This window comes from Ovis aries, chromosome 2, assembly GCF_016772045.2.
Source record: "Ovis aries strain OAR_USU_Benz2616 breed Rambouillet chromosome 2, ARS-UI_Ramb_v3.0, whole genome shotgun sequence".
Lineage (NCBI taxonomy): Eukaryota > Metazoa > Chordata > Mammalia > Artiodactyla > Bovidae > Ovis > Ovis aries.
Genome location: NC_056055.1, coordinates 248,873,007 through 248,898,271, shown reverse-complemented (window position 1 = coordinate 248,898,271; position 25,265 = coordinate 248,873,007). Strand labels below are relative to the sequence as shown.

At 58.8% G+C, this 25,265-nt stretch overlaps 1 protein-coding gene across 3 annotated transcripts; it reads right to left on the bottom strand.

The window, feature by feature from the left end:
- Positions 1-709: 709 nt before the first annotated feature.
- RCC2 (regulator of chromosome condensation 2) lies at positions 710-24,554 on the bottom strand. 3 transcript variants are annotated; one of them, XM_027965659.2, is made up of 13 exons: positions 24,499-24,554; positions 23,075-23,360; positions 18,235-18,328; positions 15,099-15,242; positions 12,235-12,366; positions 11,775-11,863; positions 10,358-10,472; positions 8,216-8,382; positions 6,311-6,491; positions 5,926-6,031; positions 4,967-5,039; positions 3,503-3,580; positions 710-2,877 (listed from the first exon to the last, which is right to left on the bottom strand). In XM_027965659.2, the coding sequence occupies exons 2-13, from the start codon at positions 23,351-23,353 to the stop codon at positions 2,773-2,775; spliced, it is 1,563 nt and encodes a 520-aa protein (XP_027821460.1). In that variant the 5' UTR covers positions 23,354-23,360; positions 24,499-24,554; the 3' UTR covers positions 710-2,772. The 3 variants fall into 3 exon arrangements, with proteins under 3 accessions (XP_027821460.1, XP_027821459.1, XP_060267499.1); XM_027965658.3 differs by having other exon boundaries at positions 24,389-24,522; XM_060411516.1 differs by lacking the exon at positions 24,499-24,554 and adding an exon at positions 24,001-24,154.
- Between the last annotated feature and the right edge of the window lie 711 nt (positions 24,555-25,265).

Genomic DNA, 25,265 nt, shown 5'->3' with positions numbered 1-25,265 from the left:
CTGGGGGCCAGTCCTAAGAAACTGACCCTGGGCCTTATGGACAGTGGGCTTCAGCAGGGACAGGCTCCGGTCTCCTGGGTGGGCAGGTACAGCCTCTAAAGGGCAAGCTGCGCCTCTGTCCCTAGGAAGCCTGTACTGTCCGAGAGAGGGGCCCACTCCTGTGGCCACGCAGATGCAGAGGTTTAACCACAGCTGCTCCTGCCCTGCCCCCGGGAAGCTCCAAGCAGTCCAGACACTAGGAATGAGGCGGGGTCGATGGGAGGGGCTGATCTGAGTACAGAAAGCAGCTGGCATCCCAGAGGCCTCACAGGGAAGGTGTTGCAAGGCAGATGGCCTGGAGAAGCTGTCAACTCGGGCGGAACAGAGTTCGCGAGGTGCCCCCTGGTGGACAGCTCGCCACACTGCCAGGTGGGGATCAGCAGGGCTCCCTATGAAGGGCGGGGGAGGTGGGCGGGGCGAGGACGCTTTCCCTGCCTCAATCTTAGCCAGCTGAGTTGGGCCAATGGGGCTCTGAAGCCTCCCTGAGGGTCGCATGCCTCCAGGGACAGCAGGGGGCTTCACCCACCTCCCCACCCACACAGGGCTAAAACCTACACGCTGAAGCCCAGGGCTCTGGGGGGCCCGGAGTTGGGGCTGCGGAGAGGCACGCTGGGAAGCACTTCTGTGTCCTTCCCCCCTTGTTCCACTAAGAGAAATGCAGGAGCCGAAACAGAGCAAACGACGACGCCGTTTATTTAAAATGTTTACTCCAAGAAATATATATATAAAAAAGGACAATTAGAGCACTAAACCAGGCACCTTCAATCACCACCTCCCCCTGGGCTCTCCCCTCACGCCCAGGCTCCTCGTCCAGCCTCCTTCCAGAGCTGGGAGACGGGTCTGGGGCCACAGCCACACCCCGGGCCGAGCTGTCTCCCAGTTCCCTGTTCTAAAGGGTTTTCCCGGTTAGAACTTCATTTTACAATTCTGAGCTCCAAGCAGTGACTGGGAGAGAAGAGGGCAGCCTCACGTGGAGGGGACATCCCTTTCCTGCTCCAGCCCCCGGCGTGGGCCAGGACCTGGGTGGGCGCACAGCCCCAGGGAGCCGCACACGGTCCAGGAGCGTGGGCGCCAGGCCCGCTTCAGGAAGAGCTCTGTTGGGGGAAACCAAGGGGCTCTACGCGGGGAAGCTTGAGTCAGAGATGGTGGTTAGAGGGTGATTTGGACAAATCAGGTTAGTTTAGCAGAAGCTCTGGAGTTGCAGAAGCTTCTCCCCTGGACTATAAACACAGACAGCAGAGACGAGCGTGAAGTCAGACTAAACCTTAGCACAGATGCAGGCTGGCCTCCTGCCGCGAGGCCTCGGGGCTGGCCAGGACAGGCGCTGCCACATCCCTGTGGAGGAGGGAGCCGCCGTCAGGAGAGGCAGGGCAGGAGGGGCGAGGAGAGGAAAACCAACGGCTAGTCATTTTTGGCATTTTAACATCGAGACAAAAACGGTAACAAAAGCGAAGCAAGAATAATAATAAAAAAGAGAAATACTGACCTTTCCCTCCCGCCCAGCCTCACACTGCACCTCTCCCCTGTCTCCCCACAAGCACCACTGACCCACACGGCTATTGTAAAGCACCCAAACCAGTCCAGACCCTCTAGAGACCACGGACCTGGCCAGGGCCTCCGCCTCTCTCGGGTCCGAGCAAGAGGGGTTCCGGGAAAGGCACCTCGTAACTCAGGCAGCGCCAGGGACATGCTGGTACGCAGGGCACTTGCGGGGAGCCGGTCGCAGCCTCTGCGCTGACTCGGGGAAGGGGACTTCTTCCACCGTCCCATCTATTTGGTAGCACAGCCAAGCAAATGTGGCTAGAGAGTTGGGTTTGTGGAACAAGAACCCAGGCCTCAGAAACAGACTGGGCTGTTGCAGCAGGATCCAGCCAGGGGCTCGGGATAAAAACAAACACGCAGGCGATGAAGGCCGGGACAGAGAGGACGAGCCTCCTGCGCAGGGACTCCAGACACCGTCCTGCTGGCCGGCCTCCGACAGCAGGTGCTGGCGAGGCGGCCCCAACTCACGGGAGCCTTCGAACCGCATCTGGAACCACGTCCGTCCACCCCCAAGTCCCCACTGGTTCCGCGATCGCCTGGTTTCCATTTGGATTTGACAGCTAAAGTAGATATGAATGGCTAAACACAGCTCCACGAGCCCCCACCGGGGCAACGGCAGGTTCTATTAACGTCACAGCCAGAAGGCAACGGGGCTTACAGGCAGCCAGGGGGAGGGGCAGAGCGCACGCGGCCGGTCAAAAGGAAAAGCGAGAAGGCGGCAGGCCGGGTGCTGCTGAGCACGCGGGGACCAGCGGGAACGGTACTGCTGCTCCCACGAGTGATGTGTTTTTCGAGCACATAGAGACCTGTCCCAGGCGGCACCCGCCGGGCTCACAATGCTCACCACAATGGAAAGGGGTGTTTTTGAGAAGTGTACGGGGCGGGGGATGGGGAACCTAAAAAAAAAGCCTAGATTGCTCAAAGTTTCTGCCTCTTTCGTAGGAATGGTAAGTCAACTATGAGCAAATATTTTAATTAAACATCAAGGAGGGGGAAAAAAAATACCCACTTTGGAAAGCACAGAGAAAAGGTAGTTGGCGTTGAATCACTTATAAAACGGAGCCTCAGGGAGTCTGACAGAAGCGCACCTTCGGTCAACTTTCGCTTCTGAAGCGCCTCGCTGACTTCCCGTCCCAGTGCGAGAGGCCGTGACAGCTGCCGCGAGAGGTGTGGAGCGGGGGCTCCGGGGCGTCAAAGGGTCCGCGGGTTGTACTCTGGCAGTTTCCTGATCTTCTCCTTCTCCGCCTCACTTTCGTCTCTTGCAATCACCAAGGAGTGTGAGTAACCCATGGCCACCTAGGGGACACGGGCACCGGGTGGGCAAGGGCGCATCAGCCAGGCACTGAGTTTGGGGTTGACAAGCCCAAGGCTGACCGTGGGACACTGGGAAGCTAGGCTGGCCAGGGGTCAGCACAGAGGTCAAAGCGGAAGCACCCTGGAAAGCTCAAAAAGGCCCTGACTGAGGACCCCCAGTGTCGGTGAGCCCGCCGCCAACCATCTGGGGCCCCAGCAGGCCTGGACAGCAATGGCCGGCAGGAGCCAGCGGCTCCCTCTGCCTCTCTGAACCACAGCCCTGCCTCGTGGGAAGGACAAGCACCCCGCGCCTCAGCAACAAGGGCTGGTGCCCGAAGGGCCAGTTGCAGGGGCCTCACCCCACCACCTGCCCCACAGCCTCAGGGGAAGGCGAGACGCAGACAGGAGCAGGCCCCGCACCGGAGCACACTGGCTGCGGCTGGGCCGTGGCTGGCGGCCCTCAGGGTGCGTGCGGCTCGCCTCTGTGCCGGCCTGGTCACCCACCAGAAAGCCCCGGAGTGGGGCACAGGGAGGCGGCAGTCGAGACCAGGCAGCGTGCAGAGGGCAAAGGCAGACGAGTGCGGCCCAGCCCACCTCCTCTCCCTGCTCCCCAGGGCTCCCCACTCACTTGCTCCGTAAAGATGCCGTCGAGCGTCTTCACCTCCTGAGCTGCCGTGGAAGACTTTGGCTTGTGGTCCCCGTAGCCCTGGTGAGGTGAATAGGGATGCTCACGAACACCAGCTGGAAAGCCGGCACCAGGGCAGCCTGCCTGGGCCTCCCACGGACCCAGGGCCTCTGTGGCTGAGCCCCGCCATCTCAGACCCGAGGCCAGGCCTGGGCAGCAACAGGCACCCCCAGGCGCCAGCAGGTGCCCTGTCCTAACCCTGGGACCAAGGTGCTAAAAACGTGAGCTGAAGGGTTTCTGCTGCCTTCTGGGGAGAGTCCCCAGGCAGATGGCAGCACGGCGAACAGGGGAAAGGCGGCCTCGGCCCTCAGGGCCCCAGGCCACATGTGCTGGCTGTCCCCGTCCCCACCTGTGTCCACAATCAGCAGGGACTCCAGGACACGGCACGGAGGCACAGCCCAGCCTGGGGATAGGGGTGCAGGGGCGCACAGCACGTGCTACGGTGTGAAGGCCTTCCAGCCCAGCTCAAACAAGGGCCCCCACGGGGGCCAGCTTCCTCTGCTGCCAGCCAAGGGCCTCACGGGCTCCGCAACTCTGAGAGGGGGACCCAAAGTCCACCTTGTTCTCTCCAAGCCTCCAAATCAACACTCAGAGTCTGTTTCTGACAGATGCTAGGGACATCTTCTCTCAGAACGGCCCATAAAGACGGCCAGGTTCTCATCTCTTTCAAGGTTCCACTGCACAGCCCCGAGGAAAAGGCATGTTCAGAGCCACCAGCCCTTGAGACGGCACAGGGGTCGAGAAGCACCCCAGCACCCCACACCCATGACAAGGGACAGGAAACAGGCCTCGTTCCCAGAAGGAAACACTAGAGCCAGTCTGACGACCAAACCGCAACGAGAACGGGCGGGCATCAGGGTGAGCCCCAGCCCAGCTGTTCTTGATGAAGACATTGAAAGTTAAGAACTCACCACACCCAGAAGCTTTGGGTGAGAAGGCCAAGTGTGTGGGGAAGGTTAATCAGCCCAGTAACTGAGATTAAAAGCAGAACACAGACAAACTTATTGGGAAAAATGAGAGAACAATGTCCCCAAATGACCTCGGAGGCTGGAAACCAGGAAGACTGGATACATGGTCATTGCTGGCCCCACGGTTTAGGAGGGCACGCTGATCCTGTAGCTTGAAACCCTCCTGGGGAGAGCGAAGAGCAACCACCCTCCCTCCTGTCGCGTCATCCCACAATTACCGTTTACACAGCGTGAGGGGAAACAGAACCTGGAACTTCCCAGTTTCCACTAACAATGTGGCCAGAGAGGACTTTCAAAAAACCGCCTCATCTTTGAAAGCTGAAGCGACGCTGCAGGGCTGTGTGCACCAAGAACACAGATGCGCACGCGCGCACTCCTCCTTTCTGCGTGACTCAGGAGCCCAAGCAGGGCTCTGCCCACCCGGCAGGGACCAGCTTACCAGCTCCCCGAAGGTCGGTGAGGGGCCCCAGCTGATCGTGCTCTCGTCCGCAGCCACGATGATGCTGCTCTTCCTGCAAATGGGCAGTAGCTGTCAGCCAGGCGTCCAGCAGTCCAGCCCTGCACCCCACCACCCAGCAGCCCCAGGCACTTTCGTGGGCTCCCTGCAAGGCGCGAACCTACCAGCATAAAACCAAGCTGGCCCCACTAAGCCTCCATCTGCGACAGCACAGCATGGGGCCAGGAGCGCCTCCTGAAGCCCACTGTGCGGAGCAGACGAGACAGGAGAGGCCCTCTGCGCCCGGAAACACGGGCCCCCATCTCCCCAGCCCGTGCCCACCCTCGGCTCTCGGGCCCTTGGGGCAGGCGGTCCCTTTAAGAGGAACAAACACAGTGGGAAAAGGAAGAGACACCAAACCAGGATGAAGAGCTCCCTCTAAAGGGGTGGAGCCTGCCGGACAGGAACCTGGGCGGGGCCACAGGCTTCAGATCAGAGCCACAGCAACCCAAGCACTACAGAGCCACCTCCCCCAAACCCAGCAGGTAACGGACATCACCAAACTCCTCCCCGAGAAGTTCTACATAGCTCAACAAGTACCCTCAAAATAAAAAGACCACCACTGACTTAAAGTCACTTTCTCATTCCCACTCTATCACGGTAACTTAAAATGTCCCAACTAAACAGGGTTGTGAGCCTGCAACGTGGGTAGAGCACACCATCTTTGAAGAGTGAAACCCTCAGTGACTTTCTGCAGCAGCAGGAAATGCAGCCACCTGTCCAAGGACCTCCCAACGCCCCCTGCTCTGAGCAGAGTCCCTCCCCTCCAGACTCTGGAATCCGGGGCACCTGACACCCCAGTGGAAGAGTGGAGCCCTCGAGGGACAGGGCACCATCTAGGCGTGTCCACCACGCCCAGGGCAGGGGCAGACGTCCCGCTTACGGGAGACACCGTCACGTACCCGCAAGCTAGGCTCCGGATTCTCCAGCCACAGAGGTCCTGCACGGCCTTCGGGTACATGGTGGACTCCCGGGACGTGTTGGTGGCCCCCCAGAAAAACAGACCACCTGGGAAAGAGAAACACGCCCCCACTGTCACCGTCTCTCAGGGGCTGAATGACTCCTCATCTCAGCAGCATCCAAGGAGAGGAGGGGAGGAAGGGGACCTGCGAGGCCTGAGGGGCAACAGAGAGTTCTGGCCAGGGCCTGGGCGGTTGATGAAATCAGGTCCCTGGTCTCCACCACGGCAGAGGCCACGGGCCTCCCGAGTGGAGCACGCAGCCAGGCAGGAAAACTGGGACTCTGGGCGCCTTCCTCGCAAGGCCCAGACAAGGAATGGTCACTGACCTACTTCACTGACAGCGAAGGAGCAGGTGTAGCCGGCGTAGATCTGGGACGCCCCGCGCCCCGGGAAGTCGAACAGCTTCACCAGGCGGGGGACCATCTCGTCCTTCTGCTCGGCGTGGCCCAGCCGGCCGTAGCCGCCGAAGCCCCAGGAGAAGACCCGCTTCTGGGAGTCCAGGACCAGCTGGAGGGAGAGAGCACTGCGCTGGGGCGGGACGCGCAGGGGGCTGCTGCTCTGCGAGTCTGCGGCCGCAGCTGAGGGCAAAGGGCAGGCACACCGAGGCGACCTCTGCCTGCCGCGGACGGGGGAGGGGCCTGCAGCAGGTGCAGCACAGCCAGGATGCCTGCTGCTTCCCCGGCCATTCCTAAGACATGGCTGTTCGGGTTTTAAGTCTTCCCCTTTCCCCCATTACAGCGATGTCTCTAGGGCAGGCCACTGCACTCCACTTCCTCTTTCAGCCCTGACTCAACTGCAGACAGAGTCCGGAGGAAGAGCCCTGCCCACCTCGCATTCTCCTTCACACAGCTGACCTCCACGTGGTCACAGGCGCAGTGCACGTGGTGACAAGTCAACAATTTAAACCCGTCTTTATATCCACCCCGGTGTTCAAGGTAGCATTCTTTACAACAGGCAAGACATGGAAGTTGAATGGATAAACAAGGAAGATGAACGGATAAACCAGGTGTTTATGTAGCAGCCTGGAAGGGAGGGGAGTTTAGGGGAGAATGCACCGGAAATGAACCTAACACTGTTAATCGGCTACACTCCAGTGTGAGTTTAAACAAGTTAAAAAAGAATCTTTTTAATTAAAACACCAATTCCTCTTCTGAAAAAAAAAAGAGGGGGATACATACACAATGAACTACTACTCAGCCATCAAAATAACGTCATCTGCAGCTACATGGAGGGACCTGGAGATGATCATTCGAAGTGAAATGAAGTCATAAAAAGAAAGACCACAGGGCATCACTTATCCAGAATACAACAAAATTGAACTTGTTCATGAAACAGAAAGACTCACAGAGCAAGAAAACCAACTCACGGTGACCAAAGGGGAAGTGGGGACGGTGGGGGCAGGGGAATAAATTCCAAGCCTGGGATTGGCAGACACACAACAAGGAGACGACAGAAAAGGCCGCACTGTAGCACAGGGGCCAGCAGCCACTGTCCTGTAGCAAACCGTAATGGAAAAGAATGTGGAAAAGGGCCCAAGGACACAGATAACCGAATCCCGCTGCTGCAAAGCATAAACAGGCACAACGTGACAGGCCAACTATACTTCAATTAAAAAACCCATCTTCCTCTCTCCAGTCTCCTTGATGTCTGGTGTTTGAATCGTGTAAATGTAGAACCTATAAACATGATTTGAGGTCAGAGGCCTGAGTGAGTAAGATCTATTTCTCCTGACTACACTGTATGAGAGAAGCAGCCGTTGGACCAGAAGGGACCGAAGTTGCCCAGTCCTGAGGTCACACTGCCAGTTGCCCGTGAACAGGCTAGCCCGTCTCTGAACTCTCAGCAGGACAAGGGAGATGAGACCCGAGTCTCAGGCAGAATAGCCACAGGAAGGCAACTGAGGTAGAAAGACACGCATGCAGAAGTTCATCGCCTTGATCTAAATCGACCTTTAAGGAAACACCCTCAGTGACTGAATCCATTCAACGCCCTAAGATACCATCAACCTGGAAAGACATGACACAAAAGATAGAAACAGAAAACTCTTCCTGTATGACCCCAACCCAAAGTCTGCTCACTCAGCCCCGTCTGTGAACGCCATGCGGAAGCTGGCAGGTGAAAATGACGCCCCCAGACATCTGACGGTGTGAAGCCCTCCAGGCGGCCAGGGGCTGTTTTCTGCTTTGCAAAGCCCAGGGTCTCCACTGAGGTGAGAAACACTGAAGCCTTACCGTGTGGTTAGCGCCACAGGCCACGTCCCGCACCACCACATTCGGGACAGGCAAGATCTGGCCGTCTTTTGTCTTCTCGATGAAGATGGCTACGCGCCGGGGCACTAGCTCGCAGTCATACTCTATCCGCTGCGCCCGGGCAATAAACTTGCCGTCCGAGTTGTGACCTGCAGTGACCAGAGGTAGCCGTCAGTCAGCAGGGACCAGGGCGCAGGGCACCTGTCCAGTCTAGCCGGGCCTCACGGGGACTTTGGTCGGCCAAGGTAGCATCCTCCTATCTGAGGCATATCCAGGGTATGGAATTGATATTGTGGGTTGAAAGCAGTTACTTTAAAAAATGAACAGAAATCAGAATAAGAAACACCCAAGGGCACGATCCCTAACAGGGAGTTTTGTAAAACCCCTGCGTCTGCGCGGCTAAGGCTGGGCTGGGGCCAGACACGCGGGAGGCTCTCATACCCATAGGCTGAACTGCTCCGTGCCCACGTCGGGGCCTCCGAGGGCCCTCCACGGGCCAGAAAGGCCAACCCGCCCCGGCGACCCAACGTACTAGAGCGGCTGTCGGAACCAGGCGCGCTGCTGTCTCTGCTGCGCTGACCCGGAAACTGTCGCGGGGGCGCGTGCACAGCTCACAGCTCAAGCTCTAATTCCCCGAGACCACCCTGGGCGCAGACAACGGGACCGAGGGCGGGTTCTCCAACAAGCTGCGGAGTTAAGACTAACGGGCTCCACAGACACAGCCGAGGCCAGTCCCCCGGAGCCCGTTTCGGCGAGCCTAGCAAGCCCGGGCGTCTAGGCATCCCGCCGCAGCGGGGACGGGCGCCCGGGAGTTGCTCACTCAACATCAGCCGCGTCGCCGTCGCCAAGGGCGCCGCATGTCCCGGACAGAGCACCTACCCGCCGGTCGCCTGAAGAGGCAGGAAGAGCGGGCTGCCCCCGCGGCGTTTCCGAAAGCAGGCCGGGGCTCACTTCCGGCGCCCCGCGGCGTTTCCGGAGGCAGTCCGGGGCTCACTTCCGGCGCCCCGCGGCGTTTCCGGAAGCAGGCCGGGGCTCACTTCCGGCGCCCCGCGGCGTTTCCGGAAGCAGTCCGGGGCTCACTTCCGGCACCCCGCGGCGTTTCCGGAGGCAGGCCGGGGGCTCACTTCCGGCGCCCCGCGGCGTTTCCGGAAGTAGTCCGGGGCTCACTTCCGGCGCCCCGCGGCGTTTCCGGAAGCAGTCCGGGGCTCACTTCCGGCACCCCGCGGCGTTTCCGGAGGCAGGCCGGGGGCTCACTTCCGGCACTTCGCCGGCCGGGGCCAGCGCCCACGCCACGGAGACGGTTTCTCCGGCAGGCTCTGGCAACTCCCTGGCAACCAAGAGGCGTGTGCACGGGGCTGTTCCTGCTCACTCACTTCTGACTAAGGTATATTTAGTCTCACAAAGGCGCTGTTCCCTGCGTCTATTTATACCGCCTCCCAGCCCCGCGCCCGAATGCCGCGGCGCGCCAGCGGCCACGTGGCCAGCAGGGGGCGCCCGCGCCGCGCCGCCAGGGGCTGGGAGACGCGGGGAGGGAAAACGGAGACCTTGGAAAAGCAGGACTCTTCCAAAAGGAGTCCCTCCACTCACTGCCGGTTCCTTCTGAGTCTGACTTTTCTACTCAGTGAAATGTAAGTCAGTTTCACCCGTTCTGTTTAGGGCTGAAAATCCGGAAGGGGATCCTGCTTTCAAATGATTTTGGCTCTTCCGTATGCCTGAAACAGTGGCCAGGCCAGGGTGTTCAAAACCACCTTACTCTTGTATAATTTCCTCACTTTTGATAAAGGCCAGTCTTTAAACACGAAAGTGAATGAACATAGGTTTGATTAAAAATTGGTAAAGAAAAAAAACCTTGAAATCATTTTATATAAAAATGAATTCCCAAATGAGAAAAAAACCCTTTGACAGACTCACGCCCTGACTTTCATTAAGGCAAGTCCCTGTCGGACTCCACAGCCCCGTGAGTTACGACATGCTGGTCACAAATGGGACATCCAGTTAATGGATCAAGGCCATTATCTGCGATCAATTACCCACATTTCTAGCACGTGTGTGCAGCCCCACACTGACTGCTGGTTTTAAACACACAGTTATATCACAGAGCTTTTTAAAAATGGGCTTGCGTACCCAGCTGACCGTATTCAGGGCACCCGAAGGAATAGAGGTTCCCTTTGCAGTCCATTATCATACTGAATTCCGCCCCACAGGCCATTTTGGTAATTGGCTGGCCGTTGTACATTATCTGAAAAGAAAAGACAGCAGACTTTCAGACATTTTTTTTTTAAAAGATTGATAAAGTCTCCACAGGTTGGTGTGAAACAATTACTAGGCTACTAAGGATTTCTAATGGACTCAACAATGCTGAAGGCAAAGGCTTTGCACATATGTAAAGAACCACCGCCCAGTACAGAATCAGTTCCAGATAGGCAAGTCATGTCCCTGGGTCTCTCTAACCCTCAAAACGGGGGGCCTCACACATTCTAGTGCCCAGTGAACACTGAATTCAACTGACTGGGGCTGTGGGCAAGAGGGTCCAAGGAAACAAACCAGAATCCCATTCAGCCCCCACATTTCCCTCTCGTCACTACCTCAGATGTCGGGCGACTTTAAAAGGAAAAGCTTTCATAAGCATTCCTGCTAACCAGTAAAATGAACTGGTTTATGTTCTTTTACTACTTTAAGAGCTGCTGGCTAATTAGCCTTAATTGAAGGTGTGAATAGAAAATATAATGGTCTGAAATTAGGAGGTAGAAGACAGCAAAGGCCCTGAGTAATTTAACATGGGGTTTGGACACAAATCTGAGAAAGCGCTTAAGATTCTCTATTGCAAACTAATCAGCCTGGGGAAGCCAGACTGGAGAAGCCGGGGGGCGAGCAGTGTCAGCACTGCAGGAAATCAGGGGAAAAGGCGATGAGACTGGGAGGGGGCGCTGAGCCTCGGGCTCTGACCCGGCCTGGCTCACTCTGAAACAGTCTCATCCCACTGCAGAGCAAATGGCTGACAAAACAACATTTCGAAAATCCTCCAAACGACAGGTGTATTTGTCCAAGGTCTCTTTTTCAGACTACGACGTCAGAGGCCCTCCCCTAAAAGACACTCACGAGCCTCCTGCTGCCTTATGGCAGAAGTTCAATATTTAGGTATAAATCCCAGCCCCCAGCTGACTCCAGAGTTTTTCAGGAACAAGAGATGACCTAACCTATTTGTGTGCTGAGCACCTGGCAAGTCACTCGTTACGAGGTCAAAACTCAAAAAGTATTTTCAGACAAAGACAAATCACATCCATGGAACAATTCTCACTGCAGAACAGAACAGGCTTCACACAGGCCTCTGGAACAGATTATTTCCAGTCGGAATAAAAACCTGTTTCTAGGACGTTCTTCAACTGTGGCTGTCTGTTAAACCTGATCCACTCAAAGCATCGAGACCCTGCTTTTAGAAAGGAGCCAGCAACTCAAACAAGGGGGAGAGATGCCTGACCCCCCAGAAAACCCAGCCCCGAAACAGAGAGGAGCAGAGGCCCCAAGGGGGCGCGGGCCGCACCTGCGCGGGGCTGGGCACGGCGTCGGTCTGGTTGCCGAGGCCCAGTTGCCCCATCTTGTTCTCTCCAAAGGCAAACACAGAGCCCGTTTCTGGAAGGAGAAAACGACATCGTTAGCAAAGGGAAAACAACGCTGAGGACCCTGAACGAGACTGAGAATCAAAGGCTGGAAAATCAGAAAAACAGCTCCTTTGCCAGGAAGAACGCAAGTGAGGCAATTTTCCACAAGGGGGTAGGGTGGACACCTCAGAGCAGAGCCACTGCCCGGCACAGACCCCCCCCCCCCATAACTTTGGCCACTGACACCCGTGGGTGTGGCTCACGATGCCTTGAGAAGCTGCCCACCAGGCTCCCTGGGCATCTTTATGATTGTGACCGTGAGTCACGGGGGCAGCTCCACCCCCAACCCAGCTGGATTATTTGGCCTCTGACCCCATTTGGAGGGAAGTGGCCCTTCCTTACCCGTCAAGGCCAAGGTGTGGTTCCTCCCACACGCCGCAGACACAATCACCTCGTGGCTGAGCCCCTCGATGAGTCTGGGGGCTTCAACTCTCTTGGTGTCGCCGTGGCCCAGCTGCCCCTTCTCATTTCGCCCTGTGGGTCAGGAGCAGGGCAGGTACAGCGGGAAGGAGGGACAGGGCGGCCAGAGGGCAGCCACAGGGCGAGTCGGGGTCTCCCAAGAGGCGCCCCCCAAACCCGCAGCTGAGAGGCGGGCGACAGCAAGCCCGGCGCTGCAGGCGATGCCAGCCTTTCAAGGCCGCCGGGTAGAGTTGGGGGGCCAGGTAAGATGTGCAGAGCCGTCCCTAGAGTCCCTTTTGCGGGCAGCCGCCAGCCACCACCTCACCTGCTCTGACCCTCTTTTCTGGGGCAGGGCTGGGACCCATCCTGGCATTTTCGTCAGCTCTGTCCTCCAGGGAAATGGTACAAAGCAGGTTCAGCCAGGACGTCACACACGAGCGGACGAGCTCATGGAAACTCACAGCTCTCACTTCTCCCCGTTCCTGCCAGACGCCAATCCCCTCATCCGCTCCACTCTGAGGTATTTTAAGACAGTAACACCTGCCTCGCAGGAGTCTGACTCCCGCAGTGCTCTGGGCGTCTACCATAGACCTTGCACTTCTCTCCAACCCTACCTCCTGCCGGTCAGCCTTCACAGGACCCTTAGCCATGTGAACCCCAGCGATGGCCCAAGGCCAGAACACAGAGCTCTGAACACAGGCTCTCCCTGGACACGGGCCCCCTCCACCTCTGGGCTGTGCTGGCATGGAATCGGGGCAGGAAGGCTCCAGGAGGCTGAGCCCTGCCCGGCCCCCTGCACTGCACAGCCCCCCAGGGCTTCCCAGGTGGCACAGTGGTAAAGAACCCGCCTGCTAATTCAGGAGATACAGAATTGAACCCTGGGTCGGGAAGATTCCCTGGAGGAGGGCATAGCAACCCACTCCAGTATTCTTGCCTTTAAAATCCCATGGACAGAAGAACCTGGCGGGCCGCAGTCCCTGGGGTCACAGTCACCCATGACTGAGCATCACACCCACACCCACCCCCTAACAGAGCCTTTTAGCTCCAAGCAAACATGGAGGGCTGGGTGGGCCAGAAGGCTGGCCTGCCCTTCATCTTACCTAAGCTTTCAACTCAGGTCACAGTAGTTTCAAATCTAAACCGCTCGGTGGGCCTCTCCCAGGTCTAAGAACCACACTTGTAAATAAACATTTTGGGAGATTTTATGGGACCAGAAAGCCAGGCAATTTGGAAACCATGGGAGGTTTCCATATCCTTCCCCAACAATGAACTTTGACCTTGCAGTCATGAAAGGGGACGAGGAAAGCCACAAAGGTGAGCCCCAGCTGGCCTGGACAGGGCTCAGGAAGAGGTGACTGGTTGCCATTACAAGAGGAAAACCATCCTCAGGCTCTGATTACAGTGCTCCAGGGGGATAGAGGGACACCAGCGTCAAGTGGAAACTGCCCAAGTTCACTGTGAGAGGCAAGAACAAGCTGGGGCACGATTCCTCTGCAAACATGAGGGGCCCAGGTGGCTGGCACATGCAGACCCCGTGAGTTCCGGGCCCCTGCACTAATGCTCCCGGGCCTCACCGTGGACTCGGGACACCCCCTGTAGCTCGTCCCCCCGGCCCTGCCTTGCCCCACAGTGACGAGTCTGCTCATCGGACACATCTTGGTTCTGGGGCACAGCTTTTTCAATCGTTCTCTGCCCACAGGTTCAAGAGAGGGGACGTTTTCAGAAACACATGAGTGAAATTCAGCAGAAAGATGAGAAATAAAGACACCTGAAGTTGGGGACCCCGACGCAGGAGGCTGCGTCCAGCGTTGGGGACCGTGAGCAGGAGGAACGTTCCGGGGGAGAGACAGAGCTTGGTGCCCACCAGGAGAACGTGAAAAGCGTGGCAGTGCCATTGTGTCACCAAGAAACTCCAAAGTTTAAATTTGGGCCAGACACACTGCTTAGCTTTTTTTCAACAGAATCACAAAATTAGCAGAGTGCAGGGAAGACAACAGATGTTAATGTATTTGGACTTTGGTACAGCCGCTCATGAAATTGCAAAAAATGGTTCAAACAGCCCAAAATAAAAATGCAGTCATATGGACGCAAAGCTAGCCAAAGGGCCAGAAACAAAGGGTGAGGATCAATGCCAACACCCCCCGCGGAAAGAAGAGTCTCGGAGCCAGCAGAGGGCGTGGACGAGACAGAGCCTCAGCCAGAGCCTGCACGAAGGATCTGCAAGAGGAATCGGGCTCTTGGCACAGAAGCCCGCTGCAGGGGACCCTGAAATGGGAGGGAGGCGCAGAGACAGGGACAGCTCCCCCGCACCCAGGCCAGGGAGTCCAGGAGCAGGGCAAGCAGATGACTTCTGGAGAGTTAACTGGGCAAACGGAGTAAGAAACTGCGGAACAGCCGGGCAGAGACTTGGGCTGGTGTCACCGCGTGGCGGATGTGAAAGCTGGTGGCATTTAAAGTGGCAGGAACAGAGGTCTACGTCATACTGTGCTGGGTGCTGGGGGGGACCGCAAGCCTAAAATAAGATAGGATTCAGTTCTAGGCCCCTCGATCTCAGAAAGCGGCAGGTTTAGTCGGAATGTTCGGGAGAGGGCTGCTTAAAGAGGATGCCGAGAAAGCGGGGGCGAACCGCTCGAAACCAGGCAGGAGGGCAGAGACCAGCGGCGTGCCCTGGGGGCAGGCTGGCTGGGCGTGGCGAAGAGAGGACACACAGGAGCGGGGGCAGCTGAGGGTCCCCCACCCCGAGGACGGAGGCCGCCAGCGCCCCGGCGCGCCCCGCTCCGTGGGTTACCGCGACCCCGGGTACTTACCCCAGCTCCACAGCTTCCCTTCCGTGGTGATGAGGAGGCTGTGGGCGGCGCACGACCCCGAAACCACCGTCCGCACCCGGACCCCCGACAGGCACCCATACCTGTGGGGCCCCCACAGGTTCTGGCCAAGGTTGCGGTAAGCAGCTGTGGGGAGGAAGGGCCGCGCGTCAGACCCCCCCGAGCGCAGCGGCCGGGGAGAGCCGCCTGGGGGCCCCGCCGCCCCCAGTCCCCCCGGGGGCTCCGGGGCGGCCGCGGGGACGCTGCTGCGGACGGCAGGCAAGCGCCCTGCTCCCGCGGCCCCGGGCTGGGGCCGGCCCAGCAGCTGCCCCGCGGCCCCGGGCCCTCCCGGGGCTGGGGAGGCCTCGCCCGCGCCGCCCTCCCCCGCAGCCTGCCCGCCCCGGCCCGCCCGCTGCGCTTCCCCGCTTCCCGCCCAGCCTTCCCCACGTGCTGCTCCAGGCGAGGCCCCCTTCACAGCCCCACTTCGCCTTATTAATGGACAGGGTGTGGCCAACCTCTGGCCTAACTCTCTCAACTGGAGGTTCTCAGAAAAACGAGCTCGTTTCTAGGCCTGTGGTGACTTTCATGAAATGCTGCTGCTGCTAAGTCGCTTCAGTCGTGTCCAACTCTGTGCGACCCCACAGACAGCAGGCCACCAGGCTCCCCCGTCCCTGGGATTCTCCAAGCAATCACACTGGAGTGGGTTGCCATTTCCTTCTCCAATGCATGAAAATGAAAAGTGAAAGTGAAGTTGCTCAGTCCTGTCCAACTCTTAGCGACCCCATGGACTGCAGCCCACCAGACTCCTCCGCCCATGGGATTTTCCAGACAAGAGCACTGGAGTGGGTTGCCATTGCCTTCATCATGAAATACCAGCTGCTGCCAAACCAACTGTGTCAGACTGGCAGGGATGCAGGAGCTGACTGAAAGGTCAACTTCGCCATCAAGCACCTGGCTCCAGCAGGACGTCTGTTTACCCGCCCAGTTAGTCCCCACGCTGAGGCGCCCCGCCAGCAGAGGGTGCAGGCGCAGCCTCTCAGAATCACATGGGGCCCGGGGCGCGCACAGTCCATGGACAGAGGGGCGGGGCAGGCTGCAGTGCATGGGGCTGCAGGGAGTCGGACACGGCTGCAGCCACCTTTCGCTTTCAGCGCCTGCGGCGCGTGTGTGCTCAGTCTGGCTCTGTGGCCCTGTAGGCTGCAGCCCACCAGGCTCCTATCCGTGGGACTTTGTGGTAAAGAAATACGGCAGTGGGTCACCGTTTCCTTCTACAGGGGAGTTACACAGGGTGTCCCACAGAAGTGGGAAGTTCCCCAGCGCGACTCAGGACCCCCTGGGCTTCTCCGCCTGAAAACACTGCCCCACTACTGCAGGGTGAGAGAAGACCCAGCAACTGGCTGGGCAAAAGCAAGTCAGAAACCACGGCCTTCAGGCCTGTGCTGAGGGCTGCGCGCCCTGTCTGTGGGCAGCACACAGGGCCAGGAGGCACCATGGCTGACCCAACGGCCCTAAATGGACCCCCATGGTCGATAGACGGTCTGATTTGCCAGAGCATCTTCCCTGGCTGAGCTCCACAGATGTCAGAGGCCAAGATGTCATCAGTTTGTGAGAGGTGAGTGGCAGGAATTCTCAGGGCCTCCCAAGTAAGCTTGAGGGGAAGCCTAGTTAAATGAAAGGCACTGCAGCAGTCCAGGCAAGTGGGCCAGGCTGGAGCTCACTAAAGCCCGGGGCCCAGGCCGAGTCAGGGGGAGCACGCCATCACTGTGCAGTCTCGAGAGAGGAGGAAGCAGCTGCCTGTGTGAGGCCCAGCGATGTGCACCTAAGGGCAGATGGGCTCCGGAGGGAAGGTCGCTTTGCAGAGGTGGGCAAGCTGGGGCAGGCGGGACCCTCCTCCCCTTGAGGTCTGACACAGGTGGGACCCTAACTCTCCCCCGCTTCATGTCCATCGGCAAGGTCACGGCAGCCAAAAGGCACGGAAAGACTAAACAGATTTTCCGTTTCATTCGGAGGGAGAAATGTTTGGGAAGCAAAGGTAGGCCTCGGAGAACACAAGAAGGCACTCTTAAGAGAGAGGCCGAGCAGGGCACTAGTCCTTCGACCAGACGCTGCCCTGCTCCGCCAAGGGCTCCCCTCTGGAATCTACTTCCTGCTCAGGGTCCCGAGCGTCTCTAGTTGCAAACACGGCCTCTCATTTAAAGAGCAGCTTCAATAAACAATGCAACTCCTGCACAGGAGCTGGCAGGGGGACTGATGCTATCGCACCCCGGGAAAGGTGCCCGGTGCCACCAGCCACCAGGCAGCTTGGGCCCAGACAGCTGGGTCCTGAAGGCTGGGTGCTGGCCCCAACAGGAAAGTGGCTCAAGCCCATTTCTAACTCAGCTGGACCCTGAGCCACCAAAGCCCCTGCCTGCTGTTTTCATGGACTGAGATGATCTCCAATGCCTGCCCAGAGGCCCCAGGGAGTGTCAGTGTGCAAATATTTGTTCACCGGGCAATGCTGAAAAGTACTTTGGGAATCTTTCCAAGTGAAATCAAGGAGCCATAAGAGGTGGCAAAGTGCCAGCCTCACTCCTCTTGGATGGGCTGGTATTCCCCCCAAGGAAAGACACCGCCTTTCAGAAACCATCTGGGGACCAAGATACTTCTCGGGACCTCTCCACTCTCCCAACTCCAAACTGTTCCTTGTTCTGTCAAAACCGTTCCTGCAACCATTTGGCAGTTTGCAAAGAAACATGAACTCCTCTGAAATGTCTATCAAATCTGACATTTGACACGTGACCCATGTTGAGGACGCTTTGACATTCCACAGCACCAGCCTCTCCATTTTAATGAAACTAAGTGACATGGAAAGAAAAATGGGGAAAAAGTATCAATGCTTATTTGAGGGTAATATTTATATTTTTATCTCAACAGAATTACCAAAATCAGAGTTGTGCCCAAGTGAGAGTTCTGCTGAAGACGTGGGTTCAAACCCAGTCCCATCACTGTGTCGCCCTGGGCAAATCACACGGCCTCTCTGAGCGCCTCTGTAAACAGTACCTACCTGGCGGGTGGCCACCAGAATCACGCTGGACACACGCACACGGGAAACACTCGATCAGTGATAGTATCTTCTAGTTTTAGACATCATTTCTCATACCTTGTTGTTTAGGCACTTCTTTTCGACCAATCAAGTCCCAGTTGGTTGCCCCAAAAATCAAAAGCTGCCCTTTGCACTTAGACCCTTCAAGTTTCTACAGAGAGAGAGAGAGGGGGGGGGAAAATTAGCTTGCAGTGCTGCTCTGACTTCCCACACCTGTCCAACGGTAGCATGAAACACGATGATAGTCATACTGCAGCATTAACGCCTGCCCCAGAGGCCTGCACAGTGGACGGGGGCCCTGGCACAGTCATCGCTTTCCAAGTGGAAACTGGTGAGCTCCCAGCAGCTCATCAGTCAAGCCCAGGCTCAGCGTTATCCTTCGACTTCTCTGTAAGACATCTTTGGCTAAACACTGCAAAGCAGCCAAGTGGCGCTCGCCCTCTCGGCTCTGCAGACTGCCACACAGGGGTCTGCGAGAGGCCTGCCGCGCTATGCAGGGAGCGCGCTAGGGCCACAGCCCTGGGGCCGAGGCGGCACCCTCCCGACACCAGCGCAGCGAGCCCCACGTGGCCCTGGAGCCCTGGGGCCCGGGCGCCTTCCCCATCCTCCCCGGGCCCAGGGCTCCGCTGCAGGGAGGAAGGGCGGGCGGGGCGGGCCTGTCCTCACTCCTGGCCCAGAGCTGGGGGCTGCGGGCCAGCACACCTCCGTCCTGAGGGCCAGGCGCCCACTGTCGCAGGAGCATGTGCCGCTTCAAGAGGCTACTGTCCAGTTCCAGGTGGGATCCGCGCTGAGACCGGCTCGGTACCCTCGTTAAGACCCACGTCTGCCAGAATCACTTCGGAGCCTCCACTCGGCCCCCTGCAGGCCAGGTGAGCAGTTACTCCCTGTCCTGCTCTCACCCTCCACACCGTCACCGTCCCAGGGCGTTAAAGGCAAAGAAGGGGTTTTCCTTCAGTGTAGAGAAGTGTTCTTGGAAGGCTCTGAGAAGAAACAAACCAAACAGCTGCAAGTCCAGTCATCTAACCCTACACGCTGACTGCCCTGGCGAGGCGTCCTGGCAGCCCAGCGTGTGTGGGCTGAGGGGGGGGCCATGGATTCCACTTGGGGAGATCTGTGACCTAAACCTGGCGTCACAGGCACCCCCCCGCCCCAATCCCGTCGCGCTCACTGGCCTGGCCGCGCGCAGGGGCTGGAGGCAGGTGGTCCGTCTGCCTGTGTACAAAGGGCCGCGAGGCAGCCAGGGCTGCGGAGCCACTTTGCCACATTTCAGTTATTCAGAGAGTGGCCTTAACCAGGGTAGTCTGCCCCGCAGCACCCAGACTCCGATTACTTGAACGGGAGCCAAGTTTCCCCTGGTTATCTCCCCTTCTCTGTTTAACTGGCAGGCCTGACTGGAACGTTCTACAGGTCTACTGCAGGAGAGCAACAGCATCGGGGACTGTCAAATCCCCGTGGGTGGAGCAGCCCTGGGTCTCTGCCTACATTACCAACTTGCTCTCCACCATTTCTCAGGTACGTGTGGAGGGCCAGCAGAGACTCAGGAGGAACCTAAGCACCACAGAATGAGCTATCAGGCCAGAACAGTGGAGAGAAGAGACCGGAATTGACCATGACCCCACAGGTGGGCAGAGACCGGTAAACCGCTCCAAACCACGGTGCGCTCAGCACACTAACGGGTCACCAGTGCTGGCAGCCGTTGTAGCACCTGCAGTCCGCCAGAACTAGCTGCTATCACCCTGGGCAGAAGCGTCTCCTGTGACCTGGAGATGCCAGCACCTGCATGAGCGGTCACTGAGCCAGCTGAGCATTTACACAACCCCCCAAGCCTTCGGGGAACCCAAGGTACTCTGTGAGAATCCTTGGTGAACTGGTCAGCTGTGTCTCCTCCCGTGACAGTGTTCCTGGAAGGAGGGTGAGTGGTACCTCGTCTGGGTTTTTAATGCCATGGGCCTCATTCCTTCACATGAAATGTTGTACTATCTACCTAACTCTTTGCTGTAGGCTGCCTATCCTTATTTCTCTATTAATTCCATTCTTCTCTCCACCTGATATGAAATAAAAAATACAAGTAAGGACTGGAACTCCTCTAACATCCCTTAAAGATCACAGTCCCGGCCCCTCTTGGCCACACAGCTGAACCTGCACACTCACGGGAGACCCCAGACGTGGGAGGGCTCCATGCAGGGCACCCCAGGGACGGCTGCCAGGGCTGTGAGCCCCAGAGGGTCCCGGCCTTCCCCGCGGGGCCGAAACTGGTTTTTAGACGCCATCAGCAGCCATGCTGCCAGTGCCTACAGATGACGTGGTACAAAAGCTGGGAGAACAGTCTCCCACCAGGATGGGTGGAGTTTTGCGGGCCGCGGAAGAACGGCCACGGCAGACACACGTACTGAACTTCTTCAAGCAACAAAGTGGGGTTTCTGGTCCAACGCGATGTTTACTGCCCTAGTGCAAGAAGCATGCTTACAAGACTGAGAGTCAGCTGTGAACATACAACCCTTTAGAAAGCTGCCGCTCCCGGCAGAGGGAAGACCATTCAGAGAAAGGCCAGGAACAATTCCCTAGTGGGCTATCAACTAAGACAGGCTCCAAGCTCAGCTTTCAGCTGCATTTATCGGGTCCTTTCAGATGAGGCAGAGTTGTCTCAGGGTCCACAAAACCAGAGCAACCCAACACTGGAAGAACTACAAAGGCCTGGACAGCCTGCGACACTCAGCTGTCTCCCAGGAGTCAGCCAAGGCTGCTCCCTTTACCTACAGGGCTGTGAAGTTCACAGGGAATTCAGGCTGCACCGACACTGCAGGATTGGAGAAGGCGCATCTGATACCACCCCACAGAAACCCGAGGTCCTTGGAGAGAGCATTTTCTGAGACTGAAATCCTAAGGATGTTTTATGCACACAGCTTCTCCTCAAGGCGACTCTGCCGCTCAACCATATAAGTATTGGGGGCTTATCTTTCACAAACCCAACATCTGCAGCTTTGTTAACTGAAGGCAGCATGGCTTCAGACAACTCCTGGCAGCTGCCCTCATGCAAACCTCTTTCCAAAAGCCCTGGAAGGCAGCGAGGCTTGCGAAAATCTCAGTAAAAAGCCTTTCTGAAACGAGCTGAGGACAGTCGCTGGCCTGCAGAAGCAGACAGGGTTCCCAGGACTGCTTCCTAGGTGCTTGCCCTGGAGTCGAGGAACACACCCAAGAGAGGGGCAGTGCCCACGTAGGGCAAGGCACTGGGAATGCAATGGGGCAGCCTGGCCCTGGCCTTGGACCAGCTGATGCTAAAAGGAACTTAAAGGCTGAGCTATGAAGCACTGAGGAGTATCCCTCATCGGACCCTCAGTCTCTTGCCTGCCCTGAGCTGAGGACTGGGTGCTGGCCAGCTCACTGCACACACTCTCCCCATGACTGCCTCCTGGGGTCAGTCTCAGCAGCAGGGTAAGAATCCCCTACTTCACGATAACTGAACTCACTGCTCTGAAACGCCCACTGTTTCCACTGGAAGCGCTGGTGAAGACAGGGCAGCAGCTGGCCCTTCGGCTCCGCTCCCTCTGGCCTGGAGGGAAAACGTCCAGAGCCCCACATAGAGGGTCATGCTTGTCCCCGTGCTCCTTTTCTCAACATGCTGCCCTGGGCTGGTCTCCAAGCCCAGGTGACACATTTCACCACCCTCCTCCACCATCCGACACACTGACCCTTCCGATGGGATGGCGCTTACAGAGCATCTCTAACAATCTGCAGAGGTGTTCAGGACGACATCAGGAGGGAAACCCTGAGCCCCGTGGAAATCTAGCTCCACGTGACCTTGGGCCGGGCCGTCAGACTCTGTGCCCCAATTTCCTCACCTATAACGTGGACCCAGAAGGGCCCGGTTGTTAACCATCTAAATACTGCCTGAGCTTCCCTGGGGAAGAGCATGCTGGTTGGAACTGAGAAAAGGATCTCTCCAGACCGTGACTATACCCCAGGTGCAAATTGACACTATTTGGAGTTATCTGAGCATCTGCTGAAAGCGCTGGCCCTCTCCCTAAACACATGTCCCCCTGACACCAGATTAAGATCTCTGGCTCTGCAAGGTTTTGCAGGCATATGGACTGGTCACAATCTTAACTAAGATTGGAAGATTCAACTCTAACGAGCAAATTAAAGCCTATTCAGGCCACGGGAGGTGTGGGAGAAACCTGTGCAGAGCCCACACGGAGCGCCCGGGCCCTCCGACCACAAGCGGTGAACAAAGCTCAGACACCTCTGGGGGTGGGCGGGGGGGGGGGGCCCGTTCCCGACTTCGGGGAGGGGGAGGGCTCTCCGGAGCATGCGCCTTCGCGCCGGGCCCCCGGAGCCCGCCTCCCCCGCCGGCCCGGCGGCGCGAGACCGCGCGGAGCCGCACGGGGCATGCGCCGAGGCCACCAGGCCCCGCCCCCCCGGAGCGCCGGAGCCGAGGCGGCGGGAACCTCAAAGCCCCGGCGAGGATCGCCGCGCCCCGGGCGCGCCGACGGGACACCCCCCGCAGCACCCGGGCTGCGCGGCGGCCGCGGGGGCCCGGGGACGGCCGAGGGCGCGCGCCTCCGCGCCCCGCGCGCGCCTGCGGCCGGAGACAACTCGCAGAAGTCCCCTTGCCGGCGCGCCGGGGAGGCGGAGGGCGTCCGCGGGCGCGGCGCCGGGGGCGGGGCCCTGACCCCCGCGGGCGGGCTCCGGCCGCCCCGCCCCCGCGGGCCCGGGGCGCGCGCCCCAACGGCCAGCGGCCGCGCGGTCGGGTAGGCCCCGGCCCGCGCCCTTTTGTTGCGCGGCGGCGGCGGCGATGATTCAGCCCGCGGCCTGCGCCGGCCCCGCCGCCCCCGGCCGGGACGCGCGGTGACGCGCCGCGGCCCTCGCCCGCCGCCCCCCGGCCCGGCCCCGCACTCACGACGCGCTCCTTGGTATGCTCGGGCTCGGTGATGACCGCCGCCGCGCCGCCGGCCTTGTTCGCCGCGGGCCGCGCCGCGCGCTTTCCCCCGCCGGGGGCCCCGTCGAGCTCCAGGCCGTCCTCGTCGCCGCTGCTGCCCCCGCCGCTGCTGCTGCTGCAGCGCTCCGGCCGCTCGCGCTTCCTGCCGGCCGGGCCGCCGCGCTTCCTGGGCCCCGCACGGGCCGTGCCGTTGCCCGAGCTCGGCTCCTCCCAGGCCGCCGCCGCCTTCTTCCTGGGCATGGTCGCGCTGGAGGAGACACGGGGCAGCGGCGCACAATGGACGGGTTATAAACCGCGCGGGGGGAGGGGAGCCAGCCGAGCCCGCGGCCTCCACTTCCTCCCCTGCCCGCCCCGAAGTGGCGGCCACGGGGCGGGCGGAGAGGGGGCGAGCCCGGAGGAAATCGCGCCGCCTCCGGGGAATCCCGCACGGGAGCCCAGGTCCCCGACTGCAATCCGCTCAAGGAAAGAACAAATAAATGGGAGGCCCCCAAGGCCCATCCTCAAGTTAGCTTTGCCCACATCGCGTCCTAATTGCAGCACGGTGCCCAGAAAAGTAATGGGAGAGAAAAAGGGAATCTCTGGTCCACCAGGTTTCCATTACGGAAGGCCTCGGGGCACTTCAGAGGTCCCCCTTCGGCACCTGGGGGGTGAAGGAGCTTACCCCTCCCCGGCTGCCCCACCTGCTGCTTTTGTCTCCGCGCCCCCCTCCCCAAGTCCACTCAAATGCACTTCTCTTAACCGCCCGCCTGAATCCCCAGTTCTGCTCCAGCCAGCGGGTTCCGACCTCGGGCCCTAAGCAGCAGAATCCCCCCCGGGGGGGGGGGGGGCTGTCCCCCGCGGAGAAGTGAGGGGCGGCGCGAATAAAGCTGGCCCCCAGCCCCAAACACCTGCTCGCAGACACGAAAAACAAGAACTTTAATGGAGCGCTCCCGTCTCTCAGCCCCTCCCGAGCGCGCGGCTCGGCCGGTCCCGCGACCCCGGCTGCCGAGTGGCCGGCTCCGCCGCTGCCTTCCCCAGCGTCCCCGCGCCTCAGCCCTGTCTGCCCTTTTTTTTTTTTTATTGATTTTGAACAATGGGATCTCTGTCTGTCTCCGATTAAACCACGTGGATCCGCCTTCCTTCCCCTTTTTATTCATTCAATTCCCCCATCCCCCTTCCCCATTTTTTTTTTTTACCATTTCTCCTCTTTTAAAAAAAGGAGGAGAAAAAAAAGCAAAAACAAACTTTCCCAGACCCCGCAAACTGATCGCTGTCGATTGCATTTTCAGCCCCTACCTGCTCAGAGTGATGAGAAACCGGAGAGAAAAAGGAAGAGGAGAGGCTAAAAGACGAACCGAAGGGCTTTTTTTTCTCCCCGGCCCAGACGAGGGCTCCAGCCCACTCACCAGATACACTTAAAATGTAAATACGAGCTTCCAGAACAAATGCTACAACACAAAACAGAAACACATGTGCGGCCGGGCGGCAAGCGAGCGCGGCAGGGCGGGCGGCGCGGGGCCCGGGGCGCGCGCGCCCCCTGCCGGCCGGCGGACCCGGCGGCCTGGCCCTCGCCGCGGTCCCGGGGCCGCGCGGCCCACCGGAGCCTGCGCCCGCCGCCCCGCCGCCCCGCCGCCCCCCCGTCCTGCGCGTTTTGTGGGCGGCGCCACGTGCCCCGCGCATCAGACATTGCTTTGGGGGTTAGGCGAGCGTTGGACTGTTTTTCCCGGGCACGTCTAGACAGGTCACCTGAGGACACTCGCTGGAGAATAGTTACTTTTCTTATGAATCCGCCGACAAGGGACGTGCCCTAATTGACTGATTGGAATGAAAGATGAATACAATTTGAATAATTTTCTCCAGCGCCGAGAGAAGTTGTATATTTTACTTGCCTAAGAATGTGCCCCACTGTGTGGCAAGATGCTGTTAACATAGTCGAGTTACAGACCTATATGTTTCCTGTATTAGCGAATTAAAGAGTAATAAATTTGGAGGCCAAGGAGGCACTGGAGTTCCTGATGGAAAATCTTCAGGTAGAGACCAGTACTTACTGAGGCCCCCGTACATGCAAGACACGCAGCGCTAGCTGCGAAGGGTGAGAACTCGGTCTCTGCCCTAGCGGAATGCACAGGGTAACGGGAAAGATTTAACAGGTGCTTGCAAGTATGTGACGTGG

Excerpts from the sequence above, each read along its gene's own strand:
- RCC2 (XM_027965659.2), bottom strand. The coding sequence starts at position 23,353 with ATGCCCAGGAAGAAGGCGGCGGCGGCCTGGGAGGAGCCGAGCTCGGGC. Across the intron at positions 12,367-15,098 it reads AGGGAAGCTGTGGAGCTGGG|GGCGAAATGAGAAGGGGCAG; the intron begins GTAAGTACCCGG and ends CCTGACCCACAG. Across the intron at positions 3,581-4,966 it reads CACCGACCTTCGGGGAGCTG|GGCTACGGGGACCACAAGCC; the intron begins GTAAGCTGGTCC and ends TCACCTCACCAG.